The sequence below is a fragment of the Babesia microti genome, chromosome I (genome assembly GCF_000691945.2).
Source record: "Babesia microti strain RI chromosome I, complete genome".
Lineage (NCBI taxonomy): Eukaryota > Apicomplexa > Aconoidasida > Piroplasmida > Babesiidae > Babesia > Babesia microti.
Window position 1 is genome coordinate 536579 of NC_027205.1, and position 15763 is coordinate 552341.

Here is a 15763-nt window from a genome sequence, read left to right on the forward strand (position 1 = left end):
AAACACTAAGTAATTAATAAATATACATAAAAATTCGTGACACTTAAATATTAGTACATGGACTCCATTTTTAAATTCATAATTTTTAATTATTACAAATACATTAATATATCAATATCATATATTGGCTATCTATTCACCATTAATGCTTAAAATTTACATGGACAAAGTCGAATCCCACACCCAAATATATGTTTAATTGCCCTAATATACGACTAATAGAACACAAATTCACAGTAATTACTCAGCTCATTTAATATTACAATATATAAAATAAATATACACTACCTTACCAAATTGCCCATAATATACATTAAATTAACATATTATCTACAAAACTCAAAATACTTTCCACCCGTATCATATACGGAGAAGAAATACAATCTAATTTGGAATGTGTTATTGGAAATTTCCTATATAACGATCAATATATATCCAAATTGGTGCATTGTTGGTCAAATTTACAAACATTTTAGCTGAATTTCTACGTTCATCAGTGCCCTTTTTTGTATTCTTTAATGAGTTAACGGTTAATACATTCTATACTGCCATCCATCTATACCCTAGACCCTATTCCTTCCCCTATCATTGACATTTTCATCTTCTCTTATCATCTTTTCTATGCCTATCGCGATTCCTATCTTGACCCCCGCTTTTATCACTATATTTGCCCAAATCTCTGCCTTGGCGGCGCCTTTCCTTATCTTTATCCATACGGTGATTTCTGTGGCTGTGGCGCCTGTGAAAATCTTCATCGGAATCATCTTTGTGTCGTTTCCTTTTTTTACCCTTCCCCAATCCATCACCTGCGGCCTCTGAACGGTCATTTGATTTAGGTATTAAACTTTGGAGTTGTTCGGGGGGTAAAAGATAGTTACGACATTGGAAGGATAAATGTCCAATTTGTCCACATTTTGGGCAAGCTCCAGGAGTTGATTCTGGGATATTCCCGAGAATTCTTGCTCTGGCGAACAACTCATTCGCTTTAGCATTCATTGTGAAAGTATCCTTTGGATCCCCCTCCTTGCTTTTACGGTGATAAGGGTCATAACCGACAGCTTTTTTCTTAATAAAAATTGACACTTACCCATATCTCGCTTGCCTTTAGGGAATCCGATATGGAAATTACATTGTCCGCGGGCATACGGATTTTAGGTTGGATGCTGGGATTTTTAGGAACCATAGCACTACAATACAAATAAGAATTACACAAGTTACTTAACAAACTTACATCACTAAAACACGGAAGATAATTCAATATAGTTTGTATACAGAGACACAACTAATCATGGGGTCCAACATCACATGTAACCCATGCCCCGTACATGTTTAATCATATCCACATCGGACCAAATAGACTATACTAGAAAACAAATAACTACCATTCGTACATATCTACAGTATCTAGTAATGTATTACATACACCTGGTATACTCTGAGCAAGAATTACAGTAGTTCCAGATGGGATACCACGCGTAACATTCACTAATTACAAAAGACAAACGCAATTAGCCCGTATGAAGATAAAAAATTTATTCTGTCATTATAACTATTGAAACATATGAACTCTGTAACCATCATTTTAGACACCCGTGAATCAGCTCCTTCTCCTTAGGCCCATCACTACCCCTAACATACTCGTAAGGGGATACACCGTTTACATCCAGTTGTGTTAGGACTTGGTCGTAAATTCTCCAACACTCAATCACTTCTTCAATCGTTGGGAACAAATGTCTATATCCCCAAAGGGCGTTTAGTAGTACATTTTCATAGGCACCAGCAATTGGTTTCATTAGATCCTCATATGCAACTCCTGGTAATGGTATCTAGGTGAAAGTGTAAGTACCTGGTTAATGGATTGGCTAAAGAATTCCAAGTCTTGGTCCATATAGTCATTATCAACAGGTGATGCCGATTGCTCATTGACATTACTGAAATCTACCCAATAAGCCATGGGTTTAGGATGAACCATAAATATCAACTTACCAATATTCAGCATATTAGCCTGTAATTTATCAGATGACTTAAACGTCATAGTGATCCTTCCAATTCGCTCACGCAATGCTTTGCCTAAATCATTGACTATCCTACCTGCTGTGATGACTATTGGCACACCTAGCCATTGGGGATTGTTAATAGACAACTTTATGGTGGAAAAAGTTGGACATTTTGAATTTTTCTGATCAAGTAATGTATCTTTAAACCCGGGCATATAACCATCGCTAACATACTGGCCCACCACAACATTATCAAGTGAAATGGTTTCCACTGCCTTTAGCAATTCCAATCTCTTCTGATGGAAGGGAAATGCATGGTTAAAGTGAAACTTATCATTTACATTATTTACTTCAACAAATGATTCATTTCCAGTTGAACTATTGTCATATACTGAGTTCAATGACATAGTTATATATGAGAGTAAAATCATTGCATGATTCTGTAACATATCGCGGATAATTCCGTAATTCTCAAAATAAGGACGATTTCCCGCGCATGCCTCTTCCAACAGTTCAATATGAATGTTATTTACATACTCGTTGCTGAATAAATATTTGTAATTATTGGATGTTCGAACTGACAGTATGAATTTGAGGACAGCCTTGCCAATGTAATGATCAACTATAAAGTTATCTTTAACATTTCCCATTTGTTTGATCATCCCAGTCAATTCGATACAAGAGCTCAAACCTGTACCAAATGGCTTTTCCAGCATCACACGATTGCTGTTAGTGCTATTTGGATGTACTTTATTAATTAAATCCAATATGGACTTGTAAGCGCTGCTTGGAGTTGCCAAGTAAAACAACCTTTTTGCCTTATAACCTTTTTCAAATTCCTCAAGTTTGTCTTGCAACTTTTTAACATGAGTTCCGTCATAAACCAGTTTTACAATAGAACAGTGTTGCTTAAATGCATCTATAGAAGTAGGGAAATCAAACCTGATTGCTGGATTGCACATGTAAATGTTGGTAAGGATTGAGGAGAAAATATCGTTAGAAATTATGAAAAAGTAGTCATCAAAGGAAATTCTGGATCTAGTGGCACATATAATTTTGAAATTTGAAGGCAATAATCCACAGTAGAACAAATGAAATAATGCGGGAAATAAACGACGCCTTGACAGATCACCATTTGAGCCAAATATCACAACTGATAAGAAATCATCGTCTGAATAATTAGAATAAACAGACTGCAATTTACAACCGCTAGAGTCGAATACACAAATACATCCGGGTTTAGTGAACAAATATGTCGCGGGATATCTAACAATACTAAGTCCTGTGTCAATCATTTCCTTCCAGCATTCGTACTTTTTCTCCCCCTTTATGAAAAAAATCTTAGTTTTGGCGCTCATAAGTACTGGTAATGTCACTGTAAGTCTTTGATTACAGGTAAACTGGCTTGTTTCAGTTTTAATTACTAATTGTGTATCACTGATAAGTTGTTGTGTGGTGAAATTTTGAATATATTCAGGAAATAACCCCCCAATATGACCATCATTCCCTAGACCCAAAGTAACAAAGTATGGAGTAGTAATTTGAAGTATTTTACCCAGCCTGAGCTGATAATCCGCTATACATTCATCAATGGGTAGATTTAAGTCTGGAAATATAACATTACTTTCAGGTATTTGCCAAATTGAAATCAACGTGCGTCTGACCATTTCACAATTAGAATCGCTGGCACTAAGTTAACAAATACTTACTTTTTGGTATACCTTTCATCCACTATGAAAATGTAAAGTCTGCTAGTGTCAATAGTCAAATCTTGCAGTTCGGCAAGACGTTCAAAAATCTTCAGTGGAGTAATTCCACCACTAAATCCAATCAGTGCTATAGAATCGTGTGATTCATTTAGTTTTTCCGTTATTTTATATAGCAACAAATTAGCAGATGCCTCGATAAACCCATCCTCTGTATTGCATCTGAGGATATACGGGGGGGTAATCTTCCCATCTGAGTTTCCTAGGTACTGAAGCGGCCCTGGTACATAACTCGAATCTTTGAGTTTAAAAATATCCCTGATCTCACTTGAGCAATAAGTATTGAGCCAGGTGATGAAACTGTGAGATTTATACCTGGACAAGTTTGTCTTTCGTATGACGTCCATACCACACAGTTTCCGCGGAAAATATTTGTACAGTAAAAGCTTACTAATTAATAAATTATATGTGCGATAAACCAATAGTTAATGATACAGTGCCATTTTAGACCTAGTCTATATATGTTGTTCAATTTTTGTTCTTTTTCAACTAGAATATGCGTGCTCAATAATTTACACAGGCGACTGTTGTAACTATGGATACTGGCAGTGTGATGAAAGATTATTAGTCTAAAAATACATTAATAACATCATTAATAGTATGCATTCCCCCACATAATAAGTGATTGGACAACTTATATAGATTAGGCATAAATGTTCGAAGAACTTTCCATTTGCTACTTATGTTAGTCGTAAAATTATATATCAAACTTCATTTGTTACATATTAGTTCACGCATTTATAGGTTCCGAACGTGTCTACGACATTAGTATCATATTTTAGTATTAGTGAATAATATAGCCGTTATATCACTACTCATTTTTCCCTGATTTGTCTATATCATTGTAAGCTAGAAATGTATAGCTGAGAGTTATGCCCAGAGCCACTAAGGTGGCTATGGTTGCACTGGCTGCTGCCGCTTTAATTGCCGTAACGCCGAAAAACTTCATGGCAGTGGGCAAAATTAGCATAATGGAGGCAGGGACAAAGAGCAATGATGCTGCAAAGCCTCCAAACATGCGAGTACTATAGGATTCCATCAGCATGTCTTGGATTAATTGTAATACGTTCTATCAAACGATTAGCTGTTTCTACTAATTACAACTTAGGAAACAGCCAACTAGCCCTACTTTTTATTTTTTGCCTTCCGTAATCGTCTAGCTTTAATAACTCATAACCTACATACCTATAATAACATAAAATATATGCTATGCACAGACATTGTGACCTTATTGTATTTGGCATCAACAACTAATAGCACATATTGCCAACTATTATATATCAAATAAGCTTAATACATCAGAAATTAATCAACAAAGAAAAAAATCAACAAATAGCAGATTAAAATTTCTCATTCTTAATCGATTGCACCAGATCATTAAGTTCTGAATCTGCCTGAAGGACTAAGCGATAGTCATATGCCACTTTGTTGAACAGACTCTTCCCCAATTCTGGATCTGTTTTCGCCGTTTCTAGGCTTTTAGTTAGCAGGTACGATAGTTGCACCGGTAAAGGAGTCTAAATTAATCATCCAGCTTACATCAACAGCGTCCAAGTTGAATGGCATGGATGAAACAAATTGTTCAGCTAGTTCAGCAGTTGATAATTGGAGAATAAGTAGTGTTGTTCGTAGGCAAAAAAAGGGCCGTTCGAACTCAGGAGCTTGTTCCATCCACCGCAGGATAACCTCAGTGAGTTTCTCCATATTTTGCGAGTAAATCAAGTGTTTTTGGGCTGCCATAAATTTATTTAAAGTTAGCGAACAAATTCCAGCCACCTCATGTAGTCTAGGATCGCCCTTTTCATATACTTTTTTTGACCATTTTATCGCAAGTATTAGCAGTTTGTGCAGAGAGATCATCTCGTTGGATACTTCTATTGAATCGTGTAATCTATGGAAAAATGTTAATAATTTTTCAATATAAACTTCTGAAATGCTTATATCATCAATTGTTCCATATTTTACAGCTTTACTTGCGGTATCAATGCATAGTGCATATTCCTGGTTATCTACGTCACCGTTATTTTACCTAGACAGATTTCTGAAAAATTAAATATCAGTTCTATTGCTTCTGAGGTCTTCTTTAATCTGACTTTCCTGAATGAATTGACAGTAATACCTTTCAGCTAGATGAAGTACCTTTTGTGACCTGCTATAGAAGTCATTGTCTTCCATAGCACTATCACAATTATGTTTCAATATATACTTTTACAGTATCTTTAATGTGTAAAATTATGATCCATAAAATATTAAAATGTGATTTATAGGATTAATATAGTAGTGAATGCCCTACAACCAATGGTCATGGGTCCCAAGGATACTAGTAATCACTAATAGGTTTGAGTCTAGAATTGATTGTTGTATAATTTTTTTGTTATAATTGCCTGTATAAAATGAAAGTTGTAGTTCTTGGTGCTGGCTGTGAGGTCGGTCGATCCTGCGTGATTCTAGAACACGAGGGAAAACAAGTTATGTTTGATTGTGGGCTTCATCCTGCCCTTTCAGGCGTAGGAGCTCTACCAGTTTTTGAAGCAATATCGATTGAAAAGGTCAATTTGTGTCTAGTTACCCATTTCCATCTGGATCATTGTGGAGCCGTACCATATCTTGTTGGTAAAACCAGTTTTAAGGGTATTTTTTTGGGTTAATTTAGGCACTATAGTGATGACTGAGCCTACTCGTGTGATTTGCAGGCTAATGTGGGCAGATTATGAGAAAATGGGCAAAACACTCCAGGTGAGAATGTTACCAAATGGAATGAGTGGAAATAGTGGAATTTCATAAATTAAATCATAAAAGTAAATATTACCTATGGGACAAGTATTTTTTAAATATCCATTTAATATTAAACGAATTGTTTGTAAGTGATATCACAACTAGTTTGATGTATTGGTATGGTTTTCACAAATATGAGCAATATAATCATTTACCATATATATCGTGAATGAATAACATTGCCCAGCAACTATTTACCTGTATAAGCCATGTGTCTTTTAAAGCGTATTTAACTATCCTACTGGGATAGTTTTGAATATGATTATGTATTTTTTGTTTGGGCAAAGTGTTTTAAGAAGTTTTTAATGTACGTCACATCAATCTCAGATAAATATCAACATGTTATGTATATATGAACCAAATGAACTTTGGAAATGACTGTCTACAGTATATATGAGGTATAAATATTTTTAATGACATTTTATTGTCATGGAGTATGAAATTTCACACTTAATAGTTATTTATTTACAGTGCACTACAGTCAGTTCTAATTATGAAATGATAAATAGTTTTAAATTGTACTTATGATATAGCTCTGAGTTTACATTATAATTAATACATTACACATTTTCTATATAATATGAACAGATTTGCCCATACATACAATTGTTGTGTGTGAATATAAAATATTTAAAAAAATGTATATATAAACAAACAAACCCAATTCTATCCATTCGTTCCGGTACATTCACTCTTCCTTCTGTTTATATTACTAGAGTAACTTAGGGTCAAACTAAGATTGGAGAAGAGGGATATGCAATGGATGAATTGATCACTGGCAGCGGCCTATTCAATTCAGAAGATGTTAAAAAGGCATTCGAAATGATACGAACCATAGACTTTCATGAGGAGATTGAAATTGATGGCATAAAACTCACTTGTTATGGTGCTGGCCACGTTCTTGGTGCATGCATGTTTATGGTGGAAATAGGGGGTATAAGGGTGTTATATACTGGTGATTACTCTAGCGAGCAGGATAGACATGTACCTAAGGCAGAGATACCTCCAATAGATGTGCATTTGTTGATTTGTGAGAGCACATATGGCACTCGTATACATGACGAGAGGACGCAACGGGAAACTCGTTTAATCAGAAGCATATTAAATGCAGTCGATAATGGGGGAAAGTGTTTATTACCTGTTTTTGCATTAGGTAAGTTGCAATTGATATTTAGGCCGTGCTCAAGAAATCTTGTTAATTTTGGAAGAATACTGGAAGGCCAATAGGAGATTGCATAGAGTACCTATTTTTTACATTAGCCCATTGTCATCTAAGGCATTAAAGGTTTACGAGACGTTTATAGGCGTTTGCGGCGAGCATATCAAGAGGGTAAGTTGCTATATTTCATTTAATTTATATTTGTAAAATTTAATTTCAAATATAAATTAGTTTACTAGTAAAGACTGACATAGCGTGTGCAACAAGGAGAGAATCCATACCATTTCACCCACATCAAATACGCGCCAACTGTGGATTCGGTTAGGAGTCATCTTTTAAGGGATGGTACGTCATACATGTGTATTATATTTTAATGTTTAATTTAAAATTTAATTTAAAACTTTATTACAATAAACTAATTCTTAGCGCCATGTGTAATTATGACATCTCCTGGAATGCTTCAAGGGGGTCCATCAAGAGATGTATTTGAAATAATAGCTCCGGACAATCGAAACGGTGTAATACTTACGGGTTATACTGTCAAAGGGACTTTGGCGGATGAGTTAAAGAAGGAGCCGGATGTCATCAAATTGGAAGACAATATAATCAAGAGACGTTGTTTCATTGAGCAAATCAGTTTCAGCGCACATGCGGATTATAATCAGACTAGGGATTTTATAGACAATTTGCAGGTGCCAAATGTCTTACTAGTACACGGGGAAAGGAAGGAGATGAAGAGATTGCATGATAAATTGTTGGTATAAGTTCAAGTTATACATAGGAAGATAGACCTAATCTATCAGTTTTTATGCCTGAAATTCTCCAATCAGTAACATTCAATTTCAAGAGAGAATCTAGGCTATTGGCAGTCGGAAAATTGGCCAAGGAATTACCAGCCCTATGTGAAGGTAAACAATAAATCACTTAGAAGGCAAAACAGTGGAAGCTACCGTTCTGTGTTCAGGAGATGTAAGGGCTAAATTTATGTAGATAAAAAGGGTTATGTACAAGAGTGAATTGCCAGAATATTTTAGTGACACTTGTTTTGTAGAGGAAGAATTATCCGTAGAATTTCCCTACTCAATGGCACAGCTTAGGGTTAGCACTTTAAATTTACATTTCATTGTTTTATTTCACAAATAAAATAAAATACCCAATATGATATCAATAATATAGTCTTCATTGGATACGATATTTGAGAGTTTGGAAGATCTGAATATTGATGGAACTGAATGTTTGATTATTTGCGAAAGGGTGAAGGCGACTATTATCGATAACACGCTAAAATTGACATTTAAATCAAATCCTCTATCTGATATGATCGCCGACGTTACCACAATCGCAGCCATGGGTATAAACAGGCTGACACGGCCCTCATTAGACAGTAGGTAAGTATTATAACATTGATATACAAACGAACAAAGCATGAGCTTATTTATTCTATAATCAATTAATTAATTCAGGATTGACTATGACAAATTCTTCAAAACCGTATTAATCTACCTCTCCGAAATGTTTGGCACCCTCTACACCATTGATGAGAAATTTATCGACCCAAACAGCTACATTGAAAGTATCGCAGTCAAAAAAGACTACTGGTTTACTATAGACACCAATTCGTTACCCGACCCTAAATCGTTGATAATTGTGGAAATCACCGACATAGCATCTGGGACCTCTATCATATGCGCCATAAACATATCAGATCGTAAGGTAATTTGCGACGATTTGGAGACTAAAGATCGCATTTTGGGTGTTTTGAAGCGTGTTCAAATGGCACTACTACCTGTGTCTCTCTAGTGATATTAATAGTTATTTCATCAATTCTGTAGATCACTTTGTATTGCAAAAATCATGCTAGGCTGACCAACAAACATTTTAGCTACCAGTTATCATGATTATATAGTTTAGAATCTATATTTTGAATGATTTAATAAGTGGTTCATTTGGTTAGTCAGCCACAGGTGGTGTGTGGTTATAAGGTTTCCAATAAAAGGGGTTAAATAAAAAAATCCTTTTAATAACCAAGGCACCAATCATTTCTATTTTCTCCAATAAAATTACTTACGCCTACTTATGGTGTGGAGATTACATATCGTGTAATAATTATTTTGGCTTACAGAATCCGTTGATATAGTATTAAACATTAGATTATTGTTTAATTATTAATCACTCATTATTGGTAAGCTGTAGAAACTGCTAGTGTGATATTTCATGACTGCTTACATGTGCTATAGTTAGCCTATTGGGATTGTAGTAAGTTCTGGAATAAAATTAGTTGTAATCAAGTGAATAAATCTATTTAACGATACACAAAGTAATTGAGTAATTGTCAATCTTAGGAGTTTTGGTAAATTAAACTATAGATTATCAATTTTCACAGGTAGATCATAAAGTTAAAATCCAGGAAATTATAAACAACCAATTATAACACCACCACCTGAGAGCCTGAAAACTACTCCAGAACTAAGCGTGCAAATAGCCAAATGCCGTAAGGGTAAACTAGGATTATGAACAATTGAGATAATATATGTATATATATTTGATTATCTTGAAGATAATGTTTTAATGTAATGATAAACTGAGTCTTAGGCTACGGCCTTTTCCACACTGACATCATCGGAACCCTGAGAATTCCCCGCAACTACATAGGATAGAGGCGAGAATACCCCTGAAAACTTGTAGTCTATTTTGTATCGTGGAGGATACAGTTTAGAATAGTGGGAATATACAGGCGTAGACGCTCTACTGATATTTGGTCCAAGAATGAATCTGTTGGAAATGTTAACAGTAACATTTTCCTTATTCACATAATAGGCACTGATAAACTTGATATCATCGACACTATCAATTTCGCCTTTTACACCAAAAACAACAAAGTACTTGACTTCGGAATCTTCCTCACTTGGTTTAACAATCCATATAGTGTCGGCGTTTCCCTTACCAATGTCAACAGCAAGGCCTGGCAACAAAACGTATGGGTAACGCAAAACAAATCTGTTTATGGCAATTTCATCAATATTTTCATCCAATTTAGTCATACTAGCCCCATGTGGCATGGAACTTGTATTTTCAATAAAGATGTTAATTGGTACAAGTTTCAGTACTGCCTGCTGGAATTCACTATCATTGTCATACAACAACTTTTCTTCAACGCCATTGCCGTATTTACACATAACAGCAACTTCTATCATAGTTGGAGTGAGTCTGGACAAAGCAGCGTATTTAGCACCATCATGTTCAAACAAATACATGTATGCAAATTGATCCCTGTCAAAATTATAGAAAGTATGATCCCCGCACTTCAAAGTCAATGATTTAACCAATACATCGGAGAATTTAACCTTGTCAACACTTTCACTGTGGGGAACGATATCAGAGCCTTTAGGATAGTTACCACCTACAACATCAACCAAACCTCCGCATGCAGTAGAACAAATAGAGCTCAATTGTTTTCTCTCGTTCAATCGAGATAAAAATCCATCGCTAATCTTCCTAACCGTGAAAGGAGGTAGAGCAGAAGTGATATCACCACCATACAATGAGTAGGCATGTGTCAAAGTACAAATAGGGGCATTTCCGTCTACGTTTGTTACAAATTTGTCAATATAGGAAACGTATACCGAATCTTCGAATTTTTTGTGTAAGATTGTTTGTACTTTAGGAGTATCAAACGTGTCTAAGTATCCGTTCAAACAGAAGCCAACTTTCTTATATTGAGGAAGCGTGCGGTCAACAGTAAAATAATTATAACCTGATTTATCCGTTTCAAGAGTAATTCCAATTGGGAGAGGTGTGCCATCTAAAAGACTTGTAACATTAATAACGGTGAAGCCAGAAGGGGCATCACAATATGAGGGACTACTGGCACTTACATATGAAAAAATGCAAGATAGTATGGTAAGAGTGGTAAAAACCCTCGAGATTTCGAGAAAATTAAACATTATCATAACCATTACTACTCTGAGATTGAGTTGCGTTGGGAATGAATAATAGTGTATGGCCCCACATATACAGCACCATCCCCACTTAAATCGCATTTAGCGACCATTTTGATGTCTGACATCGTCCTTGTTCATTGGACACTTTAAAACAATGCTATATACCCATAATTGTCATCTTTGCTGGTTGGTATACATTCAAAATGAAGGCTTTATTGTATTTAGTGATATGCAACGTCTCTTTTATGTGTATATGTTATCCTTGTCTTAGTGTCATTCTCTATCGTTCCCACCTGTTAGATATTTTAAGTCACGAAGTTACATATTTCATTCATTTGTTCAAGTTTATTTGTTGTCTAACTATTTAGATTCTGCCCTTCTGCCAATATGATTTTGTGTGACCTTCTGTCTTCTACCCTGTACCACTTTGATCACATCATTGCATTTCCCAGAATGGCTTAATCTAAATACACTTTTCTATCATTTATCTTACTCTCTATAGCCTTGTTATCTATATATAGGTATGTACCTCCTACCTATAATACCTTTCACGCTAACTTCATTATAATGCCACATTTCCTCATCACCTATAGCTCTACCTACATATGCACGTATCATTACTGTTCCCCTCTTATCAAAATCACCTAACTTTATATGTTTAATTCATGCATTTTTCCCCGTTGTAACTTTGTATTTTCCTACTGCCCAGCATGTTGCCATGGCTAATTCGCGATGAATGGAATGTATTTATGTTCTACATAACTAATCCTAAGACCGTACGGGATTGGGAGGTACGAAAACGGGCTATTTCTCGCATAGTAAATAGGCAAATCGTCCTTAGCTACGTTTATGGGTTCTGACATTTTATAAATTTATGAATTTGATATTTAAGATTAGGCTTGGAAGTCCACTACCTCCGAGTAAATTAACAAAGGGTTACGTGGCGGGTTAGTCTTGAGGGACGTGTGTTGTAGGAGCAGTTGGTGGCAGTAGTTTGAGGTAATATTTAGTAAGTAATATATAAGAAATGTCTAAATAAATTTGCATGAATGATTGCTGCTTGGTTGGTGAAAATTCCTTCAAATTTCTCTTCATGAATATTCTTGCCATTCACCCCTATTATTATTACACCACATAATACTAGTCCGGCATTCATTGATGCCGACATACATAGATTATTTACATAGTTAATACACAAATGAGCAATACAGGTTCAAAAAATCCTGGAACATCGCTTAATCAAAATGAACAGAGATATTCTCAAAAATCGTTGGACAGTGACCATATTCTTTTCACTGGACTAGCTGAACACTCAGATCCATCAAACAATTTACGTTCACATTGTAGTTCAGAAATGCCAGATATTACCAGAAATGAAGTTTCAAATTTTGTAAGCAGCTCGGATTCTGCATCTCAACAACAAGATCACATGTACGACACCTTGGACTATTCAGTTGAAGATGTATTTACAAATGTTTTTGGTAGACTCGGTAATCGATTTCTCAAAGACAGTTCTACTAGTTACTACTCGGCTTCAAGCAACTCATCTATGCTCAACCACAATGTAGAACATCTGAATTCAAAGGAGAGGTTGGATGGGATCAATGAACCAATTAGTAGTATCAATAGAAGTTGCACATTTAGACCTTTAAAAAGCCAATTAGGCACGTTTGGATCATCTGCAATATTTCCAAACTTTAAAACATTTCGGACTAATACGGGCGACTTTTTTTTATCGCACAATCAGGATTTTGAGGATTATGGGGATTCATATGTAATCAAGACTGAGTTTCCCGGCTATAGCAAGGGTGATATTTCTGTTAATGTAAACGGGAAGTATTTAGAAATCGTAGCTATGGCTAAGAGTAATGGAGAAAATGTTCAGGGTAATTTGCGCACATGTTCCAGGTCTGCCATGTCCTACTCCAGCACTTTGACCATTCCCCCTGGTGTAATTTCCAATTCCATTACTGCAAGGTATAGGGATGGCATACTAACAGTTAAATTACCAAAGGATACTACCGCCATTGGCGAATATTAATCATTTGTAACATATAATTAAAAATATAATATATAATACGATACATGCTAGACTAATTTTGTAGATAATTAGCGACAGTACAGCGTTTGATAGTTTGCAATGAGATGTGCATGTAGTATGTATTTTTAGGGTTTCAGAATATTACTTTTTTTAGATATAAATAGATATACTGCTAGGGCGTGGTACTTGTTGGTATTTATTGGGACACATGCCTGATGAACCTATCTTACAGGCAAATTTTGATGTTCTGGGCTATTACCATAGCCAATGCAAAAAATTATTTGTGCTATGAGTTTAAAGCAAGAAATGCGTTGATTTTGGATGGTGGTTACAGATACCACCTTTGCAACATCCCTACTGCAGCATCATACTTGGGCCAAATAATGTCTCCTAACATTTTTTTCGGTTTATCCCAAGGAGGTATTACTCTCTTCACTTAGGTACAATAGAAATTGACGTATGCGTTGATTTTTACAAGACTTTTAACAATAGGGCGGCCTCAAGATTTGTTGATTACAAGGGATCTCTGCCACAATCGAAACCCACTATTTTTTCTTATGAATACGACAACTTGAATCAAATTATGAGCAAGAAGGAGTTGAATCGACCTATTATTCACCCTTCCTTAATAAATCACCCCAGTAAGTCAGCATTTAATTCTACATTACCTTAAATAGATCTTACGATCTCTGTATATATGTAACTTGTATACCAAAATTAATTTAGGTTCGATTCAAATTGATTTATCTAGTAAATGGTTGCCATCATTCAATTCAGAAGATAATATTTATTCGGGTGAGAAAATTGGTGATGGCAAACCAATTCCAAACACTTACTTGATTGTAATGGACTTCTTCCAATGGACAAATTACATCGAATCGAACCCTGAAGATTTGATCCAACCTGCTAATAACGAATTAGGATTTGTATTTCACCCGCACTTGACTTGTATATTAAAGGTACCTATATTACATACCAATGAGAGGATTAAGAAGGCAATACACGTGGACAAGTTGGATAGATATGTTGTTTTCATTTATAACCCTGATAAACATTTATTGAGCCTATCAGGCAAAGTATGTTACTCAAATGATGGTGAAACTGATATAGCTAAGGTTAGGCAATCCAGCGATTTATATTACGTGGATAATGTGATACTGCTTTTTGCAATCCTTAATTTACTAGTGGCCATAGGATACGGCTTTCTATTGTTTAAATATACTCCTGCATCTAAACTGGTCCACTACTTAATAACAGCAAATTTTCTACTTTGTTCTGTGTATATGTTCATGGATTATATAAACTTCAACACTATCAAGACCTCAAACTATAATTCCATGGGCTTATATTATGCTTCCAACATTTTGATGAAAATACAGGAGGTGTTTAATCTGTTTATCCTAGTTGTATTGGCTTTGGGTTGGCAAATTATACGGCAAACTCTCACTCACGTAGAACACCAATTGATCATATTCGTTTGTATAGCTAGCTTGTACTTGGGAGTATTGGAAGTTATCTTATACAGTGCAGCTCTAAGTCGATTTGTATTGCACGCTGTAGTGTTTGTTATAATTTTGATGGCAATAAACTTCAACTGGGCCATTATCAACTCTCGGATTGGGGATGAATTGGTAGGCATGGAGGCGGCAAAGTTGTATCACCAACTAAAATCGTATCGTAGGTATCGGAAAGTGTTTGCGGTGTTTCTTATGAAGCCTGCCTTAATTACAACCTTTAAGCACATTGCTTTGAGACCTGTATTTTCCCAAATGTTCATATGGGACCAACACTTATATCTACTCATCAATTTGAGTTGTAATTTGACACTTGATATTTTTATCGCCAAACTATTCCATCCTGTTACACCGAAGGGGCTATTGACTCAGATACCTAACTGAATTCGCTTATATAATTAACTAATACACTGTAAATCAATTGATTACCGATTTAACACTTGCAATTGCAATTATAAAGCCATTTAGGCAATAATTTTGTAAAGAAATATCAATTGAACTTACATTAGGTGCTATTTACAAACTCAAATCTCTTATCTATTCAGAAATGGTTAATGAATCATCAAATGC

The 15763-nt window shown here is 35.3% G+C and overlaps 8 protein-coding genes across 8 annotated transcripts; 3 read left to right on the forward strand and 5 right to left on the reverse strand.

Annotated features, from left to right (window-relative positions):
* Positions 598 to 1183, reverse strand: BMR1_01G01490 (CAX-interacting protein 4; the record flags this gene model as incomplete). The annotated part of the gene is made up of 2 exons (XM_012791914.1): positions 598 to 1065; positions 1088 to 1183. The coding sequence occupies 2 exons, from the start codon at positions 1181 to 1183 to the stop codon at positions 598 to 600; spliced, it is 564 nt and encodes a 187-aa protein (XP_012647368.1).
* Positions 1578 to 4110, reverse strand: BMR1_01G01495 (6-phosphogluconolactonase; the record flags this gene model as incomplete). Its single annotated transcript, XM_021482476.1, has 4 exons — positions 1578 to 1826; positions 1847 to 2070; positions 2092 to 3686; positions 3707 to 4110. The coding sequence occupies 4 exons, from the start codon at positions 4108 to 4110 to the stop codon at positions 1578 to 1580; spliced, it is 2472 nt and encodes an 823-aa protein (XP_021337392.1).
* Positions 4111 to 4574: 464 nt separating this feature from the next.
* On the reverse strand, positions 4575 to 4808 carry BMR1_01G01496 (hypothetical protein; the record flags this gene model as incomplete). The annotated part of the gene is made up of 1 exon (XM_021482483.1): positions 4575 to 4808. The coding sequence occupies one exon, from the start codon at positions 4806 to 4808 to the stop codon at positions 4575 to 4577; it is 234 nt and encodes a 77-aa protein (XP_021337393.1).
* Positions 4809 to 5103: 295 nt separating this feature from the next.
* Positions 5104 to 5938, reverse strand: BMR1_01G01500 (conserved protein, unknown function; the record flags this gene model as incomplete). Its single annotated transcript, XM_021482487.1, has 4 exons — positions 5104 to 5280; positions 5303 to 5772; positions 5793 to 5860; positions 5883 to 5938. 4 exons carry the CDS (start codon positions 5936 to 5938, stop codon positions 5104 to 5106), a joined length of 771 nt encoding a protein of 256 aa, XP_021337394.1.
* Positions 6157 to 9497, forward strand: BMR1_01G01505 (cleavage and polyadenylation specificity factor subunit 3; the record flags this gene model as incomplete). Its single annotated transcript, XM_021482490.1, has 11 exons — positions 6157 to 6394; positions 6417 to 6499; positions 7265 to 7691; positions 7714 to 7868; positions 7952 to 8042; positions 8124 to 8455; positions 8479 to 8605; positions 8626 to 8666; positions 8688 to 8795; positions 8874 to 9085; positions 9161 to 9497. The coding sequence occupies 11 exons, from the start codon at positions 6157 to 6159 to the stop codon at positions 9495 to 9497; spliced, it is 2151 nt and encodes a 716-aa protein (XP_021337395.1).
* Positions 9498 to 10285: 788 nt separating this feature from the next.
* BMR1_01G01510 (hypothetical protein) lies at positions 10286 to 11641 on the reverse strand (the record flags this gene model as incomplete). Its single annotated transcript, XM_012791918.1, has 1 exon — positions 10286 to 11641. One exon carries the CDS (start codon positions 11639 to 11641, stop codon positions 10286 to 10288), a length of 1356 nt encoding a protein of 451 aa, XP_012647372.1.
* Positions 11642 to 12836: 1195 nt separating this feature from the next.
* BMR1_01G01515 (hypothetical protein) lies at positions 12837 to 13679 on the forward strand (the record flags this gene model as incomplete). The annotated part of the gene is made up of 1 exon (XM_012791919.1): positions 12837 to 13679. The coding sequence occupies one exon, from the start codon at positions 12837 to 12839 to the stop codon at positions 13677 to 13679; it is 843 nt and encodes a 280-aa protein (XP_012647373.1).
* BMR1_01G01520 (conserved Plasmodium membrane protein, unknown function) lies at positions 13895 to 15577 on the forward strand (the record flags this gene model as incomplete). The annotated part of the gene is made up of 3 exons (XM_012791920.1): positions 13895 to 14099; positions 14120 to 14320; positions 14406 to 15577. The coding sequence occupies 3 exons, from the start codon at positions 13895 to 13897 to the stop codon at positions 15575 to 15577; spliced, it is 1578 nt and encodes a 525-aa protein (XP_012647374.1).